At 44.4% G+C, this 16712-nt stretch overlaps 1 protein-coding gene across 1 annotated transcript; it reads left to right on the top strand.

Moving 5' to 3' along the window:
* The first annotated feature begins 9726 nt into the window (after positions 1-9726).
* zgc:110410 (uncharacterized protein LOC553618 homolog) lies at positions 9727-15389 on the top strand. The gene is made up of 11 exons (XM_037453056.2): positions 9727-9808; positions 10634-10759; positions 10858-11008; positions 11321-11399; positions 11816-11869; positions 12160-12250; positions 12366-12403; positions 12947-13034; positions 14204-14293; positions 14699-14746; positions 15236-15389. The coding sequence occupies exons 2-11, from the start codon at positions 10655-10657 to the stop codon at positions 15386-15388; spliced, it is 897 nt and encodes a 298-aa protein (XP_037308953.2). The 5' UTR covers positions 9727-9808; positions 10634-10654; the 3' UTR covers position 15389.
* Positions 15390-16712: the final 1323 nt, after the last annotated feature.

Raw genomic sequence — 16712 nt, 5'->3', positions numbered from 1 at the left:
TCCAAACTCTGGTCTCAACCTTTAAAACACATCTTACCAGAGAAATGGAACATCGTTTAACATCCCTTCATTCACTGCACGCATTCAAATTATGGCATTAGCTATGCTAAATGATCTTTATCTTGTCTTTAAGGGAGTGTCTGTCTTGGTCGATGGTTACAAATGGCTGTTCATTTACTCCGGAGGTCAAACAAAATGAAAGGTACTTTGCATCTATAAATGACAGCCTTTTGACAAATCTTTATAGTGGTCTTTTTGATGATTTGCCATTTATGCTGGTTAAAATAGTGATGTTGGTCTGCACGCTTTGGTACCGGAGCAGTTTTTGTACAGAGAACAGAATTGACCATTTCCATTCATAAAGGAAAGTCTAAATTCCAACACAGCATAGTAGAGCATCAGAAAATAGCGGTAAAATAATTTGCTTCATAAAATCTCTTTTTCGACAGACTGGATCGAAGAAGGTGGATAATTGCCACATGTGGCGCTTTGTCAAGACATTATGTAACTGACCGAGATGAAGCTAATTTGCAAAGGAGTGCGACGGAGATCACACGAGGCTCAATGAAGAAAGTACCAAGAGGAGCGATGAAGATCAAACATGCCGTTGAGTGGCAGGAGAAGGCTTGATTTCAGACTTGGGTTAAGCATATACTTTAAAGGCTGAGTCTGGGATTTGTGTATGGATTAGAAATGTTTGCCAGTGGGATTTTCCACTGAAGTTGCTCCGAAGCTCCGTCAAGCAGATTTCCCCCAAAGGGTGGCTGTGTTGTGTAAGCTGGGGCTCGGCTGAGCTGTCAAAGCAGGGCTCAGTTTGTTTGTTCAGGACGGCTCTTTGCTCCGAGTAATTCACCAATATCAGCGCCGTTTAGACACTGACTACAACGACCCCCTCTCAGAATGAGACATAAAGGAATTAGAACCCCCCCCCCTCGAGGGGCCTTGCGGTTTGTGCCACTTTGTCGTGCTGCAGCTCGGCTGAGGTCAGGTGACGAAGAGGGTTGGTGCGGCACGCTGATTTCACCGTCCTGTTCATGGAGGCGTTTGGGGCCTGCTGGAGAAAATCAATGTGCAGGAACATGCTCAGGGGCAGTGAAGTGAAGGGATGTTCCCACCCCCCCCCCCCCCCCCCCTCTCTCATCAAGGGGCTGTATGTGTGCTGTGAAATCGCACCGCACAACATCGACAGCCGCCATTATTGACACGGTGCAAAGAACTCGCGCTTTTGTAAATATCGTTTAGTGCTAGAAGTTCAGTTCAGACTAGCAGAAAACAACTGTGACTCTTATTGATCTGAATGAGCATTGTGGAAAGAATCCTCCAGCATTTCCGCTCCTTATATCCTGTATGGCGTGTTTTCTGTTTACTGAGGGAAGCAGAAGTTGGGAAGCTGTTGGTTTTCCTCTCTTGTGCGTGTCAAAGCATAATGAGTTGTGTCGACTATCATTGGGTTTTCTGGCTCTAATGTGCAGGATTGTCAGTTGACTAACTAGCTTCTTTCTCTCCGTGTAAATCTCAGTTTTTCACTAATGAGCCATTTTCAACCACTCTGCTCTCATTAGTCATTTGTCCTCAGGCTGGTGCATGTTCTTGATGCAGATGGAAAAAGTGAAAATCCATTTTAATGCAGGTAAAATGATCTGAATGAAGTTTTTCTCAGCATTATGAAGTCTTCCTAATCCATTTTGCTAGATTTCTAAGGCGACACATTCCTAATGACTTACTGAATATATCCGTATTTTCACGCCTTATAACTGAATTGTATGTCTTGAATCCTGAATTTGATATTTCTCTTTTTAATATTAAAGTGGATGAATAATGTAAATTCCTACTGAACCATTTCAACAAAATATATTTCAGTTAAATCCCATAAGCACTGGGACATAGTCCAGTAGATCTGCTTCGTGACTTTGAATAGAAGGACGTGAGGAAGACCTTCGCTCTGCAGGATGCAGATTTAACAGTTGAGGTTTACTGGCATCATCGTCAGGTCTCATTAAAAAGACAACGGTAGCCACGGCGCTAGGTTCCAGTCTCGTATGTATTTCTTTTAGTTGCTGGGAAGCCAGCAGAGACACCAAGGAGTAAATAGATGCAAGGAGTAGTGAATAGAAAATGACAGAACAGTCTGTGCTTTGGTAGTTAGTGAGCTTCAGAGGTCCAATTAGATGCTACATTGCACAGAGTTGCGGTTTCTCTCTCTTCAGTCTTTCTGTTGGGATGATCGGCTACTTGCGTGTTACATTTAACTTAACGAAGTGGCATCGATCTTCCTCCTGCAAGAAATCAAATAAGTCTATCCTCTTGGAAGTATTTCTCAAATTTTCTGATTCTTGGAAAATTGGATTTGAACCCATGACCATGTTTAAATCTTATTTTAACATACTATACTTCCCATGTATGGTGACTGGATGGCTTGGTTGTGCGCATCAACCCACAATCAGAAACAACAATGAACCTCCTTTGTAGCATGTACTTTTTATTTCTTTATTTTTATAGGGCTGCAGATTTTCACAGTTCACATCATTGCACATTACAACCCGCTATAAATAATACATATATTTGGACTATGCTGTACAAACACAGTAAGCTTCAGTTCTCCTTCACGCATGACAAATTTGATCTAATACCTCATTGGGTGTCCGTCTTTATTCTTAGTAATTAGATTGTGGAAATGTCCCAGCGCCTTCTGACGCAAGCAGGCACATCCGGTTTGATGTTCCAAAAAAAAAAAAAAACAGCGGCAAACATAACTCATTTCTTTTTTGTTCTTTGAGGAAAAATGCTTTGGACCGGCGCCTCGCATCATATACGACATTATTCACTCTGCAAAATCACTTCCCCCACAAGGCCGATCCATAAGACATTTGGTGCTGGTAATGTACGTGGAGGATGAGTGTTACGAGGAACATGAGTGCAGTTTTAAAGACACATGCGGCATTATTTTAATTTGATCAGCTCTCAAAGCCTCCGTCACAGCAGTCATTAAAAACACTCCCACTCTCCCCCAGAGAAAAGAAACCAAAAGAAAAAAATCTCACTTGGCTTCATGTGGAACAGTGGTATCGAATGGCAGTCCTTTGAGAGTGTACATTTTTATTTAGCATGAAATAGTATGTTTGCACAGTGGTTACAGAAACCAGGAACGTCGCAGCAATCGCACACTGAAAAGCTTTCATCTTTATTCACACTGTGACGGGATGCATTGAACCAGGGATTTACCCTCCTGTGTTCTATGAACAAAGACAAAAATAATTTCATGTCATTGAACGTCAGATTATAAGCTCTTTAGATTCCATCTGTATTAAGTATTTTGCACACAAGGACTTATTTTGCAAAAAAGATGGTCACCAAATCGACTCTTTATGCCTCAACGTTTTGAGGGACTCAAGAAAAAATCTGCAGTTATGAACCATAAATAATAATAATACATGGCACTTAATCATGTACAACCTCCGAGTTAAGGACTTTGTTATGAATCATACGACATTGACATTTGGGTTTGTTATCGTGCATGCTTTGCAGGAAGTGGAAATCATTTCAGCATAAAACCGAAGACGAGGGGAAACTGCGTCACGATGCTATCGGAGCGTATGATGGAGCAGGTTTGTCCTGCGAGGAGTAATAACCTGCTCATCTGCGGATGTTAATGTGCCACAGAAGCCCTTGGTAAAGAGGACATCTTAAGTTATCAATCACGAGGTGCACAGGGAGAAGTTGAGGCTGCAGGAATTGTGTCAACTAGCAGGTTTATTTATTTTATTTAAGTATTTGGTTAGTTCTTTTCTTTCTTCCTAGAACGCCATTCAGTGTCTGAGTGACTATCTGTGAACTGCGCCAGTGGGTGGAGAAGCAGGAGATGTGGTTTGTAAGTAGCAATTTCGGGCAAATGGTTATTATTATGGAGCCGAGGATCACTGGGTTTGTGTGTTTTGTGTTTTCTACTCCTCAGGCTGAGGCAGAGACTCAAAGGCACCGCTGCATTCTGCATTTCAAGAGCACATCAGTTTACTTAATTGTCGATGATTTTGCAGATTTGATCTGTGAGTAGAGAGAGCTAAATCCCTCGCGCAATAAAAAAAAGACTGTCAGCATTTTTCACTCTAGCTGTGGGCTGTACATAATGGCCTGTTCATGAATGCACAGGATGCAGGAAGGTGGGAGTGTGGAGGCAGCAACAGTCTCCTCAGATGTCTGAGACTGTTTGATGGATGACCCAAACTGTCCCTGCACCATTCTGCAACTTGTGTTTGGCTCTTTGCTGGATCCGGGTCAGCGGTCCGTTTGGAACGGAGCAGCATTGTAGGAGCACATATTAGCTCCGCCCCGTCCAATACCGCTGAGGCCCCCATTACACGAGCACGTCGGTTTCTCTGGAAGGACTCACGCATTCATCGGAGTCAATAATTATTTGGATGACCATGACTAATCCTGAGCTTCATGCTGTTTCTTATTGCTGCTGAGTTATAATGTAGTATGGCCTTTAACAGCTCCCCTTGAAATGATTATATTGCTGTGTGACTACTAATCAATACAGCAAACAGAAGCACGTTCCTCTCATGAGATACAGTTTGCCAGATGTGAGCAAAATCATGCAGGAGTTGCATAATGCAGCACGTTTTCACAATTAAGTGTGAAATGTGAGAAACGAACATATCTACGCTGATGTTTAAGCTAAAAAAAAAAGGCTTAGCAAAGAAAGCAGCCATGCTAAGCAAGTGATATGTTGTCAACATGTAGACAAGAATATGTGTGTACATATCATAATTAATACAATGTGGCACGTAAGCTACTGGAATATGCATGTGTGAGCATATGCTGTTTTATTTTTTATATCGCCCTGGAGGAAATGTATTATAATACAAGACGTTATAAAACACAATACTTCCACTGCTTTTGTTCCTTCACAGTTTGGCAAATAACTTTGGGGAACAAAAGAGTGACAGAAAGTGGTCGTTCCTTCCTTCATCCTCGGCTCTGCTGCAGGCCGTTGTTGCCATCGGTTCCATTTGTCCGTGCTGTGATGCCTGTGTGGATGCTGCACTCCCATCCAGCCGAAGGGAAGCTCATCAGCTAAAGGTGGTCGACTTGGTTGTCTCCCAATGAGTTCCACGAGGAGCGTCTCCTCCGACGAGGAGCTCGTGTTCTGTTTGTCCGTCGGCTACCGGCCTGATTTGAAATGAAACTGGAAGAAGCAGCTTCAGTTGTTTTCAGGGCCCTTCCGTACTGTTAACTTAGGCAGGCTGTGTCCTGAAGGCGGAGGAGGAACAGAGTAACGTCTGACCGTCGGACGATGGCAGCGGTGATTCTTCTTGTCCCGCCTGACCAGCAGCGAAATGCCACCGTCAGTTATTGTTCTGTGGTTGTCACGGCTTATGTGAAATCCATTTTCTCTGTTTGAATACATCCTGTCAGGGAAGAAAAGGCCCCGACTCAAATCTCGTCTGCCCAGTTTTTGACAGAGAGCATCTGACAGCAAATGGCTACATGGCCCCTCGAGGATGAGACATCCATCTGTCCTCGGACCGCCTGCTGTCTTTCTCAATGGCTTCATTTTCTTTACACTAGTTCACAATCACTTACTCTTTCAGCTAAAGGCGTGTTTATATTTATTGTGAAACTGCGTTAAAAACGTTTCTATCGTTAGACAAAGTATTTCCCAAGTGAATAAACCGTTCATCCCATCATTGTTACTCAGTCATTAGCCAGGCCTGATGGAGGAATACGTAAGGACCCTTGCTTTTGACCCTGGGGGGTTTCAGAGAGCTCCAGCTCATATTTGACCTGGCAGCATTGGACCCGGACTCTGAGACGCTGCCGCGGCTTTGGAGACATTTTCTCTTCTTCTTGGCACCACGACACTCCACCCCACTGCGACAGCTCCTACACCCCAAACTGCACATACGTAGTCAGGAAAACATCCATTTACAGACTCTAATTAGGTGGCTTAATTTCTGCTGTAAAACGCAGCAACATGTTTTTCATGTCTGGATATACAAACACGCAAAAAAAGGATTCTGTTAATTAATTCAGCTGTTCCACAGTAAAGAATTTACAGTTGTATTCAAGCAACAGATAAAATTAATTTACTGAATCTGGCACAACATACAATGCTGTTTATGTTTATTGTAGGGCCCACTTGCATTTCTCTTTCAAACTAATTTTGATTTTAATAGTCTTTCATAAATGTGTCACTGTCGAAATAATAAAGTTGGTGCCCTCATTGTCGGTAACGCCGGCTACCAAGTAGAAGTATTTAGAACATTAACGAACCCTATCGCACCAAGTCCCCATATGTAAGCCGGACTGCACTGTGTGTATGAATAAATAACATTGTGACATAATTAATCAGGATATTTTACTGCTGTGCAGCCATCTTGGATTTCACCAGCAGGGTTTAATATGGTTCCAGTCTTTGAGTTGGAAATCTGACCTTTGGAGGCATTTCAGTCAATTTCCGGATGGGAATGTGGACGTTGTGACTTTACGGTTCAGGTGCATCATTAATCTATCAGCTAATGTGCTAAAGAAAAGAGGGAAATGCAATTAATGTTGAGTGAGCCAGCTCTGACGGGACTTTGGCAGTGAGGCCACCACAGGCTCCCTGTGATGTTAGCGTGCTAGATGAAGCAGAACCAATGTATTCTAGCTCGTAGAGAAGCTGCAAGACTCCGCTGCTGGAGACCGGCCAGACTAGCTGAATAAAACCCTACGATGAAGGCAGCCGGACCAGCAACTAGTGCCTGGGGACTGGAGTGTCGGCTCTGGACTGAGGACAGTTTAACTAATTAGCCTTGAGAGCCAGCAAAGATTAGTTTGGCCTTTGACAGCTACCACGTGCTGCTCATAAGATAATAGGGTAATAAAGCTAAAGTAATGTTTTGCTGTAGTGGTTTTATAGGAAGCACATAATTAAACGTTGAAATAATAAAGTGTATTGTGTTACGTCTGCTGCATTGGATGTCTAACCGTAATATTATCAATTAAATCAGGATCTCTGACTTTATTTCCTACCTTAAACAAACTGATGTCCGAGAAGACTTCATATTTTGAAGCCAAATGATTTCTTGCAACACTGCACGTTAATGATGATATCCAATCAACAAAGCCTCTCATCAAACAGAAGTCAAGATTATTAATAATCAGTAATGGAGTACTCATTGTAGACGCAGCTAGTGTAAACTGTAACTCTAATAAGGATTAATTCTCTGCAGTGTTGTGCTCTCTGCTACAGTCGTGTAATATATTAAATCAACTACGGATAACTAATTTATTGACTTAATTACGTCCTTTGACTTAGATTGACTACAGCTGTGCACATTCGCTAATCAAAATAGTGTTCTAAAACCAACGCAACAATGATGGAGCCCCAATAATGAGTCAGAATGCCAGGATTGTTCGTTCCAGTGAGATATGATGCAATTCTTGACACAGCTGGTCGAGCTGATATTAAATGGAACACGGGGCAGTCGCTCCCATTATTTCCAGAAACACATGCCCAACATGCAGTGTGAGCCATTTTAGACATCAACCATAAACCCTGCTGAAGCTCCGCATTAGCATCTTTGGGAGGGATGTGAATTAGAAATGAGGAGGCATGTTGTGATACAGACCTCTCTGCGGGCCCCACACAAACCACTATTTCAATTCTCTAAATAAATCCTTCTGTGGCCTGACCGGCCGGGAAGTGGTGGTTCAAGAATGCATTCCGGGGAAAGAGAGACTCATGATGGCTACATCTCTCCTCCTCCAGTGACACCGGAACATTCCCCCACTGTGATGTTCGCTCCCAAAAGCCCCAAAGAGCATCGTGGCAACCTGACAAAACAGAGCTGTCACACTCATGTCTGCACTGAGAACGGACCACCTCTTGCTCCCTCTCCCTCTCTCTCATCCTCTGACTATCAGTCTTCCAATCCATCTCGTATCCATCCATCTCCCTCCTTCCTCCATTCGTCTGTCCACACTCGTGTGTCTTCCCTTTCTTCAGAATGCTGCGCTGATTGTAAAAGCACCTTGAAGCGGTGAGATGGACTTGACTTCCTGCTCCTTCCTTTCCCTCCCTTCATCCCTCCATCCTATCACGGCCCCGGACAGCTCTCTGCTCTGCACACATTCTGCACCATCTGGCTTCAGCCTCATGTGCTCTTTGTGTTTGGACAGCACGAGACAATTAGATCTGTGTTAAATGCAGCCCCACACTGGGCCTCACACTGATTTCTGTTAACACAGGCCGGAGTTCAACCGCCTGCTCAAATGTCACGTTGTTTGCACCGTCCGTTCAAATCTGCATAGATCTCGTGAGCAGGTGAGAGCGAGCTCATCACATTTGAGCAGGCGGTGTAAATCCAGCCCGTGTTGACTGACACGCCAATCGGCACGGAACACAGTGAAGAATGTGGTCTGTCCCTCCAAATCTTAAAGTCTTAATTTAGTTGCATTGTTTCAGTTGATTCTTTGCGCATCGCTGTCTGAACAGGACAAACAATGTTTGGTTTGGTTTCAGCCACATGAAGGATTGTATCCGTCAGTTGAAAGGAAAAGAAGGGAGCTCTGGAGGATCTGGGTGCTGCTGGTTGGTCGGGGAGGTGGCAGAATAAAAAGTCACAACCAAATCACTGCAATTAGTAGAGGAAGCACAGGAGACGAGTGCCCCCAAGTGTTGGTCTGATGTATGATTACCGCCTGTGTGCTGCTGGAAAAGTGTAGCATTTCTTTGTTTGTGGTGATGAACATTTGTCCAATGAATTAAGAAATATGGATTTTGTCTCTAGCAGACAATGAAACCTCAGCTAGATGTTCACTGCAGATTCCCTCATTGTGACTCACGTGTACGTGTCCTCCATCGTCGAATAGTCTTTTGAATCAAAACCGAGGCCGAGCTGTTGAAGGTTTGTACATGAAGTCTTTGAGACTCTTTGGTTGTGGACGAGGCTGGAATGCCATCTAGAGGTTAAAAAGCTCATTTTGTTATGTGCAGCAGGGGGAAAAAAGCATCAGATCCATCCCTTAGGTTTAGGTTCCAATGCCATAAAGTAATACTCCTTTACAGAAAAAAGTCTGCATCCAAAACCGGAGACAGGTAAAGTAAAAAAATACTTGTGAGATGATTATTGGGGGATTTGGGACCATTTTTGCTCTTTCTACCTGAAACAGTTCTTGTGGATGTGCATCTGAGAGCCATGAAGACTTTAAATTCCATGTTAAAACACTCAATGTTTAGTCTAATTAAATTGAATGAATGCTAATAAGTGGAAATTACAATTTAGTTGAGCTGACCTTTTATTCATAGATAAATCAAAAGAAGTCATCCTGGACCAGTTTCTCATTCATGGAGGTCTTCATTTTATCCCTTTAAGTAGTGAGTCTCCACAGAGAAGCACTAAGACAGTATTGACCTACATTACTGTATGTCTTTTGCTATTCTCCCTCGCTGGGAAACAATAGCCCTAATCCTTTGGACTAGGGTGGAATGATGGCGTTCATCGACAATGGTCTCTTATCATTGTGTAACCAAGACGAGCCAGGAAGGGTTTGGGACTCCCGGGATCAGTGTTGCTGAAGGAAAAAGATAAAGATATGATTTGCTCTGACAAAGTGGCAGCCCTGTCGGCTTAATGGCGTTTTAATAACTTCACCTGAATATCCCGTTGAGCCTAATGGAGGATACATCCTCCCTCCCCCTCCCCCCCCCCGAAGCTAGTCCAGTCTCCGTGGGAACCAGCTGATAGCAGGTAGACTTTGCCCTGAAGGCAAACCAACACTACAGGAAGAGCAGCGGAGCCGAGTGCTGGTCGTCACAGCAGAGGTAAGAAGACACATTAGAATGGATCCGAGCCGTAGTTCATGGATTTCTTTGTGAAGTCAGACAGAAAATCACTTGTTGAAGACTTTAGAAACATAGTGAGAACTTCTCAACGCTTCATTCATCATCTCTCGCCATTGACAAGCCTTTCGGGCTAAAGAAGGGAACCGAAACAAAGTCCACTTTATGCCATGCAAATATTTTTGAATGTACCCAGGGTGTCCTATCCATCACTCCTGTCGGATTGAGGAGTTGAGTTTGGGGAGCTAAAGTCGTCCCAATGTGGTTTCATGTGCCAAATGATTTATTGCTGCCATTAGTTCAAACGTCATTGATAATAACTGACGTTTCAGGGAGTGGATGTTGTTACTGATCAGCAGCTTTCTGTCTACAATCAGTGCAGCCCCCCCCCCCCCCCCCTTACTGAGAGGTTACATCTTACAGCATTGGTTATTGTGTAGCTAATTAGAGTGAGGTCTTTAATGCCTAATGGCAAACCAGGGACTTCGTCTGGTACTTGCGTCTTCACAAACTATATATGAAATAGAATGGCTGAGATTACTGTCTGTCCTTGACGACAACTGAATTTCGTCTGCGAGCAATTAACCACAATCCATTTGGCCATTAAATACACATACAGCTCTATTAAATGAATGCTTAAGGCCCTAATTATGGACGTTCGTGTGTTTGCGTGATGCATCATCTCTTAATTACCCATTAATCGACCTCCCTGATGGAAGCGCCGACGCCGTTGAGCGCCACGCTCTTCTGGTCCCAGCCGAGACCTTAACCTTCCTGTATGTCCCATGTGGCTTCATCGACACTCAGTTGGTGAAAACCTTTGGTGGAATGGACCGGACTAATGGCAGCGGAAATGGCGGTTATGGACCTCACCCTCCTCCGTACAACCCCCAGGACTACGGGCAGGGTCCTTACTCAGGGATGAGCTATCAGGTCAGTGAGCTCCTCTGGACACTCTTCACATTACTTTTTCTTTTTCATGATTTCAGCTTGAAAGTGTAATCTATTTGTTGTTGGTGTGGATGCGTCAGGTGGGGAAGGGGGACGTTGCAGTGGTCTCCCCTCCCGGCACCTACGATACCGCGGCAGCAGCCGGAGGCGACCGGGAGTTCGATCGGGCGCCGCCCGACTACGGTCACGGCCTCGAGGACGGCAGCTTCAGCAACGCCGGCATCCGAAGAGGTGAAGCCTGGGAGACGGAGGGAGAAGGAGGAACCAACGTGGCTGTGTTTGCACAGTGAGAGTGTCCTCCCTCACTGGCCTGGCGAGGTTTTCTTAAAATAGATTTAAAATTGAAAATGATTTCCTGATCTCGGCTGTGCACGGCCTCATCTCTTCGCCTCCCACGCAACACAACAATTCTTAAACGAGAGGTTGTTTAGTGAAAACGCAACCATTTCTCCATGTTTTGCCACATGAGCAACGCTGCCGGCCTGATTTTCTCTCGTGCTGCTGCCTCTCCGCCTCGTCTCAGAATGTGTTCCCTCTGAACAGGTTTCATAAGGAAAGTCTACCTGACCTTGATGCTTCAGCTGCTTGTGACTGTCGGAATCATCTGTGCGTTTCTTTACTGGTGAGACACTTTTGCACAAAGGAGTTGCTTCCAAAAAAAGAACCCCCCCCCCCCCCATCCATCAATCCTCATTTAGCGTGGCTTCTGACAGCGTGCGACATCACACAGGAGCACGCCTACAATAGTGCCCACGACAACTTTTGAGCATGCACTCCAACACCGCTATTACCGTCATGAACATGTGAGGCGAGATTTAAAGGGCGTTTCTGCCGCGTGTTTGTTGCGTGCGGTAGTTTGAGAAGTTTATATGTTTTGTATAATAGATGTGGTCGAACGCTGCTACAGTACTTTCTTTCCATGAGTTGTAACCTGCTCCCGTGTGCGCCGATGCTCTGTTAATATTTAATAAAAACCCTTCCACTGCGCCGTCACATGAATGCTATTAAACCCTCTCCCCTGCTCTCCTGGATCAACAGGGAGGCTCTCGGGAAGTGGACGCGGGCCAACTGGTGGTTCTCCTACGCCGCCATGTAAGCCATCAGAAACCTTTCTGTGCTGAAAAACTCTTACTTTAACCAGTTTGACCAACAACCAATGTCCTGTTGGTGAGTCGCCTCAATGAAAGTGTGACAAAGGAGATCCGTAGAGGTAAATCACAAACTGTCCCCCTGAGTCTGAGTTTGATTCGGGGACAGCGCCGGCTCCGCTGCATGAATGATGCACTCGGTGAATTCGCATATAGGACGCGCTGGTTTTCCCCCGCTGTTTATAGGCTTTTTATTTGCCATTTACGACACACTCTATATTCTCTGTGAAATAGGGCGATGGTGATTGTGCTCATTGTGGCCTTGTCCTGCTGTGACAACCTCCGTCGTCAAGTCCCCCTCAATTTCATCGCCCTGGGCCTGTTTGTGAGTAGACGCAGCGCCAGCCGGGCATCAAATCAAACCCCCGCCTCACCTGCGCTGTTTCATAGTTGTCGTAGTGTTGTGTGTTTACTCTTGTCTGTGTCTCTCTCTCTCTCAGACTATTGCAGAGGGCCTGATGCTTGGCGCTGCTACAGTGTGAGTATTTGTTCCCAGCGATTAATTCCCACCTGATGCTGGTTCAATTACACTAGAAATGATCATATCAAACCCAACAAGATGTCATCATACCAGGTTCAGCAAATTAAAAAGCACATGGGATCTGATTTCCCAGGTGTCCGGAACATGATTAATTGGAGGCTTTCATACTAGTACTCGTGTACAAACACGTTACCTTTTTGATCGGAGAGACATTTTGAGTTTTAGCGCCGTGTCACACTCACATTACAGCTGCCTGACTATCAATTACATTACCACATTGAGGGGACATTGCCTTAACTGAAGCTCTAACTGATACGCAGTGAACATAATACATTGTGATATAGTTGTCCAAAGTGAGTCCTAGTTCAGACACGCGTGATACAGACTATGAAATGAAAGACCACATTCCCCTTCAGGATAGAACAGAACTGTCCTGCTTGTGAATCCACTCTGCCTGCTGAATGGTTTGACATGATATTATAGGGACCCTTGCATATCTGTTATATTTGTCTATTATATGTCGTATATTTCTGTGTGCAGATACTTTGATGCAGAAGCTGTTCTGTGGGCTGTGGGGGCAACCGCTCTGGTGTCCTTTGCCTTGACTCTGTTTGCTGTGCAGTCAAAGGTAAGAAATGTGCAGCCAAAAGTCTAATTTCATAAAGCGTTGCTATGCTGTCAGTGACAAATGCCCAGATGCTGTGGTTTCTGTGCAAGTCAAGGCTTCAGAGCTCTGCTTTGACTGCTTTGCTGTCCAGGCCAAACATTGATTATTACTGATATCAGGCTATTTTTGGTCTTGGTATTCATGTCTATTCCTTTTGTCCAGTGGTGGCACAGAAGCACAATTCTGGGCTGCGGTCACACAGAAGTATGATCCATGTAATACATGAACAACTCATAAAGTTCACTCATGCAAGCTGCATGTTTACCATAAGTGTTGCTCTGTTAGCAGTAGTCAATGTGCACAATGTAGACTGTTGTTTTAGGACAAAAGTTATCATATAGGCAGTGGGGCAAAAAATTTAAATAGCATTTAGAGTCCCTCTTAATTGCCATCTGAATATAGTTTGGCATTTCACACATTTTACTACTTATTGCATCGCTCCATTTATTTCCACTGCTTACAAAAACCAGCAAGCAGGTGTCTAATGACGATACTTGGAATAAATCTGTTCCTAATTGCTCTCTCGTCATTAGTAATCTGCGTAAAGAGACGTATACATCAGCTGTAAATAGCCTGCATATCAATAGTACTTTGCTGCTTCCTAACTTTGAGTTTATTTCTCTGCGTGCATTCACTCCGTGTATTACTCCTTAAGACTTCACGTTCATCTCGTGGTTTCCTGAACCTCCTGCTCTGCAGTCAGTTCAGTTCCAAAGCTTTTTCTTTTTTTGTCTCTGTCCCGGTGATGTAAATGTCATGCAGACTACCTTGCATGGTCACCCCATCGCTCCTCAGGTGATCAGTGGGAGTCATTCTCCTCTTGTAACTGCCATCTTTCTTCCATCTGAAAAGGGCATGCAGGTCAAAACGCCACCTCCCCTCCCCCGTGCCTGCGCTGCAGCTCGTTGATTAATTATCCGGCATAATGACATGCAGAATCATTGAAATGTTCTTGTGTATTGAACTACAATACGTCTTCATCATTTAGCGATCAGCCGCATCGCACGTCACGGCTTTGCGGCGCGAGACCTTGAGCGTCTTGACTTTTATGGCGAAGCTGAGTTTACATGAAGGGTTTCCTTGTTTGTGAGGCTCATCATTCGGTGTGTTCTCTCTTCTCTCCGCATCAGTGGGACTTCACCGGACTAAACGGCAGCCTGTGGGTGTTGATGTGGACCCTCTTTTCCTTTGCATTGCTATGCGGAATCCTCCGATCGCAGGTAGCTCAGAGACGTCGTGTTCATGTGGTCTTAGATGAATGGCAGTCGGTTCCTACAGCCTCGTAGCTTTCATCCCCTGCAGCTTTGAGCAGGCTGTAAAGAGGAGAGCGTGCACTCACAAACTGATGCATTTAAATCTGCACTGCTGTTTACTGGGATGGCTGTTTAAGCCTCGAGCAGAATTCACAGATATAAGCATTCTTTTGATTTCCAGCTGCTATTTTTACATGGGTAAGGACAATAATCACTGCCTTTGTAAAGCATATTGTGTGCACGCATTATCGGGTGTGCAACAAGCACAATGTGTCGTTCTACTAAAATGGAGAATAACACACTTGATTTTCCAAATTGCATGCATGAACGTTGCTGAGTGCCTTTGCCCTGTGTCTCTGATCCTTTCAACAGTATCTCTACATCTTATACGCCTGCCTGGGAACCCTGCTGTTTTCTATAGTAAGTACATTCAAAATTGAATAATGGAACGCGTTTTGTAATGCAACCGATGACGAAGGCTTGATGACAGGAGTTTGTGATGTAAGGTCTGGCGCCAGCCGGCCTGTCTGTCACACCAGTTAGTGCAAAGAGAGCGACTCTGGTGCCCTTTAGTTTCAATCAGGGCACGTTTAACAGCAGCAGACTCCGTTCTCACGGGCAGCTCTCTGCGTTAAAATGTTGTGACCCGTCCCGTCGGCTGGTGGAACAAACTGCTGCTGCACACGAGCCCGAACGGGCTGTCGGCGCGCGCTCAGCCGACACCATTATTTAGACGACGTGTTTATTTTCACAGTGGCTGCTCTCGGAGATAAGAGCCGCCGCCCCGTGTTTTCCCCTCGGACCGATGCTCGTAGCAGGCCGGCTCGCCGCCTCTTTCATCACACAAACGCGTTGCCTTCAGACGTCGGCCTCGGAGCGTCTCTCATCTCTTTCTGTCTCTCTCCGCAGTACTTGGTGTTTGACACACAGCTCATCCTGGGTGGGAAACACAGGAAGTATCAAGTGTCTCCTGAGGAGTATGTGTTTGCTGCTCTCAACCTCTATTTGGACATTGTCTCCCTGTTCCTCCTCCTGCTGCAGCTCATCGGCCTCTGCCGCTGAAAGCCTGCATCTGGGCCTGTGGATGCAGTAATTATTCTGTAGTTTGAGTGGAGTTTACAGAAACCAAACTGACAGTCAGTGTTTGCACTCCTATGAATACGTTTGGTTAAAAGGGAGGTATTTAAATGAATAATTAAAACAAAAATGAAAACTCACCACATATTTATTGGCATCACACAAACATTTTTCATATAAAGAGGGAATGTATCAAGTATAGACTATGAAAGTGCAAATAGAAAATCAGTGAGTTACAAAATGTTATGTCAGTTCAAAATTAATCACCTGAACGTTAGAAGTGAAATACAAAGGAAGTACAAATTCCATTTAAACTCAAACCCACTTCATGCACAGTATACGGTAACACAAAAAGGGCAAACCCACTTCCATAAAAAGTCAGCTCCACGGAGCATATGGCACTCGCAGCTCCACAAGCTCAAGAGTCTTGTCATCACGTGGCTCTATACCCGATGAAGGTAATGTACTTCAATGTGTCATATTGGTTATTCATAATCCATCTGCTTTAACAGATTTTACTGATTGCAAATAAATACCAACCTTATATTGCAACTTTGCTCCATTTTAGTGTCTTTAGGTAAGATACATACAGTGGTTTTTAGTTTCTGTGGGGCACAAAAAACAAAATATTTGGGAACAAGATTTGAAAGAACGACATAGACAGTTACCCATGATACAAAATTATCTGTTTTCCATTAAGAAAACACCACTGGAACCAACTAAAAAGCCTCATGCTACAAATGTTTCGATGACCAAAATGGAAATCAAGATCTCACGTTTTCACACAATAAACTTCATGTGAGAAATAACTTTAAGGTCAAGTTGGTGGTTGCACTGTTTATACTGTGTAATTAGCACTCAGGACATAAAAGAAATGACGGCAATTGACACAAAGGCACTGTATCTCTAGCTGCGTAGAGGAAGACGTGTGTGTGTGTGTGTGTGTTACATCGGTTCTGGTGAGGGTTACACCTAGTGGGACCCACTGGCCTTTCCCGCAGTACACAAACCGGACGACTCGCTGTCCACTTTGTCCGTCACGCTCAGCTGCGCCTCTGAAACAGACTTCAATAGAATTCAGCATAAAGGGAACTGACTGACACTCGGTGGCCCCGGGCGCTGTCAGCATTTGTTTTCTCATTTAAAAGTGTGTTGGGGTTGATGCTTTGCGATGAATAGCATTGTCAGGTCAATTTTGAAATGTTTTTTAATGAGGGCCCCTGCTTTTTTTCTTTTTTGGCTGATGAGTGTAAATGGTTTTGTGTGTTTCACAACATAAAGCACACAACCAGTTGGTCTTAAACTGCAG

This window comes from Pungitius pungitius, chromosome 11 (genome assembly GCF_949316345.1).
Source record: "Pungitius pungitius chromosome 11, fPunPun2.1, whole genome shotgun sequence".
Lineage (NCBI taxonomy): Eukaryota > Metazoa > Chordata > Actinopteri > Perciformes > Gasterosteidae > Pungitius > Pungitius pungitius.
The sequence above is the reverse complement of the archived record's forward strand: the minus strand, read 5'-3'. Positions and strand labels throughout refer to the sequence as shown.

Bases quoted from the DNA above. Each gene is read 5' to 3' on its own strand.
- zgc:110410 (XM_037453056.2), top strand. From the start codon at position 10,655: ATGGACCGGACTAATGGCAGCGGAAATGGCGGTTATGGACCTCACCCT. The intron at 11,400-11,815 runs GTGAGACACTTT...CTGGATCAACAG, and splicing joins ATCTGTGCGTTTCTTTACTG to GGAGGCTCTCGGGAAGTGGA. The intron at 14,294-14,698 runs GTAGCTCAGAGA...TCCTTTCAACAG, and splicing joins GCGGAATCCTCCGATCGCAG to TATCTCTACATCTTATACGC.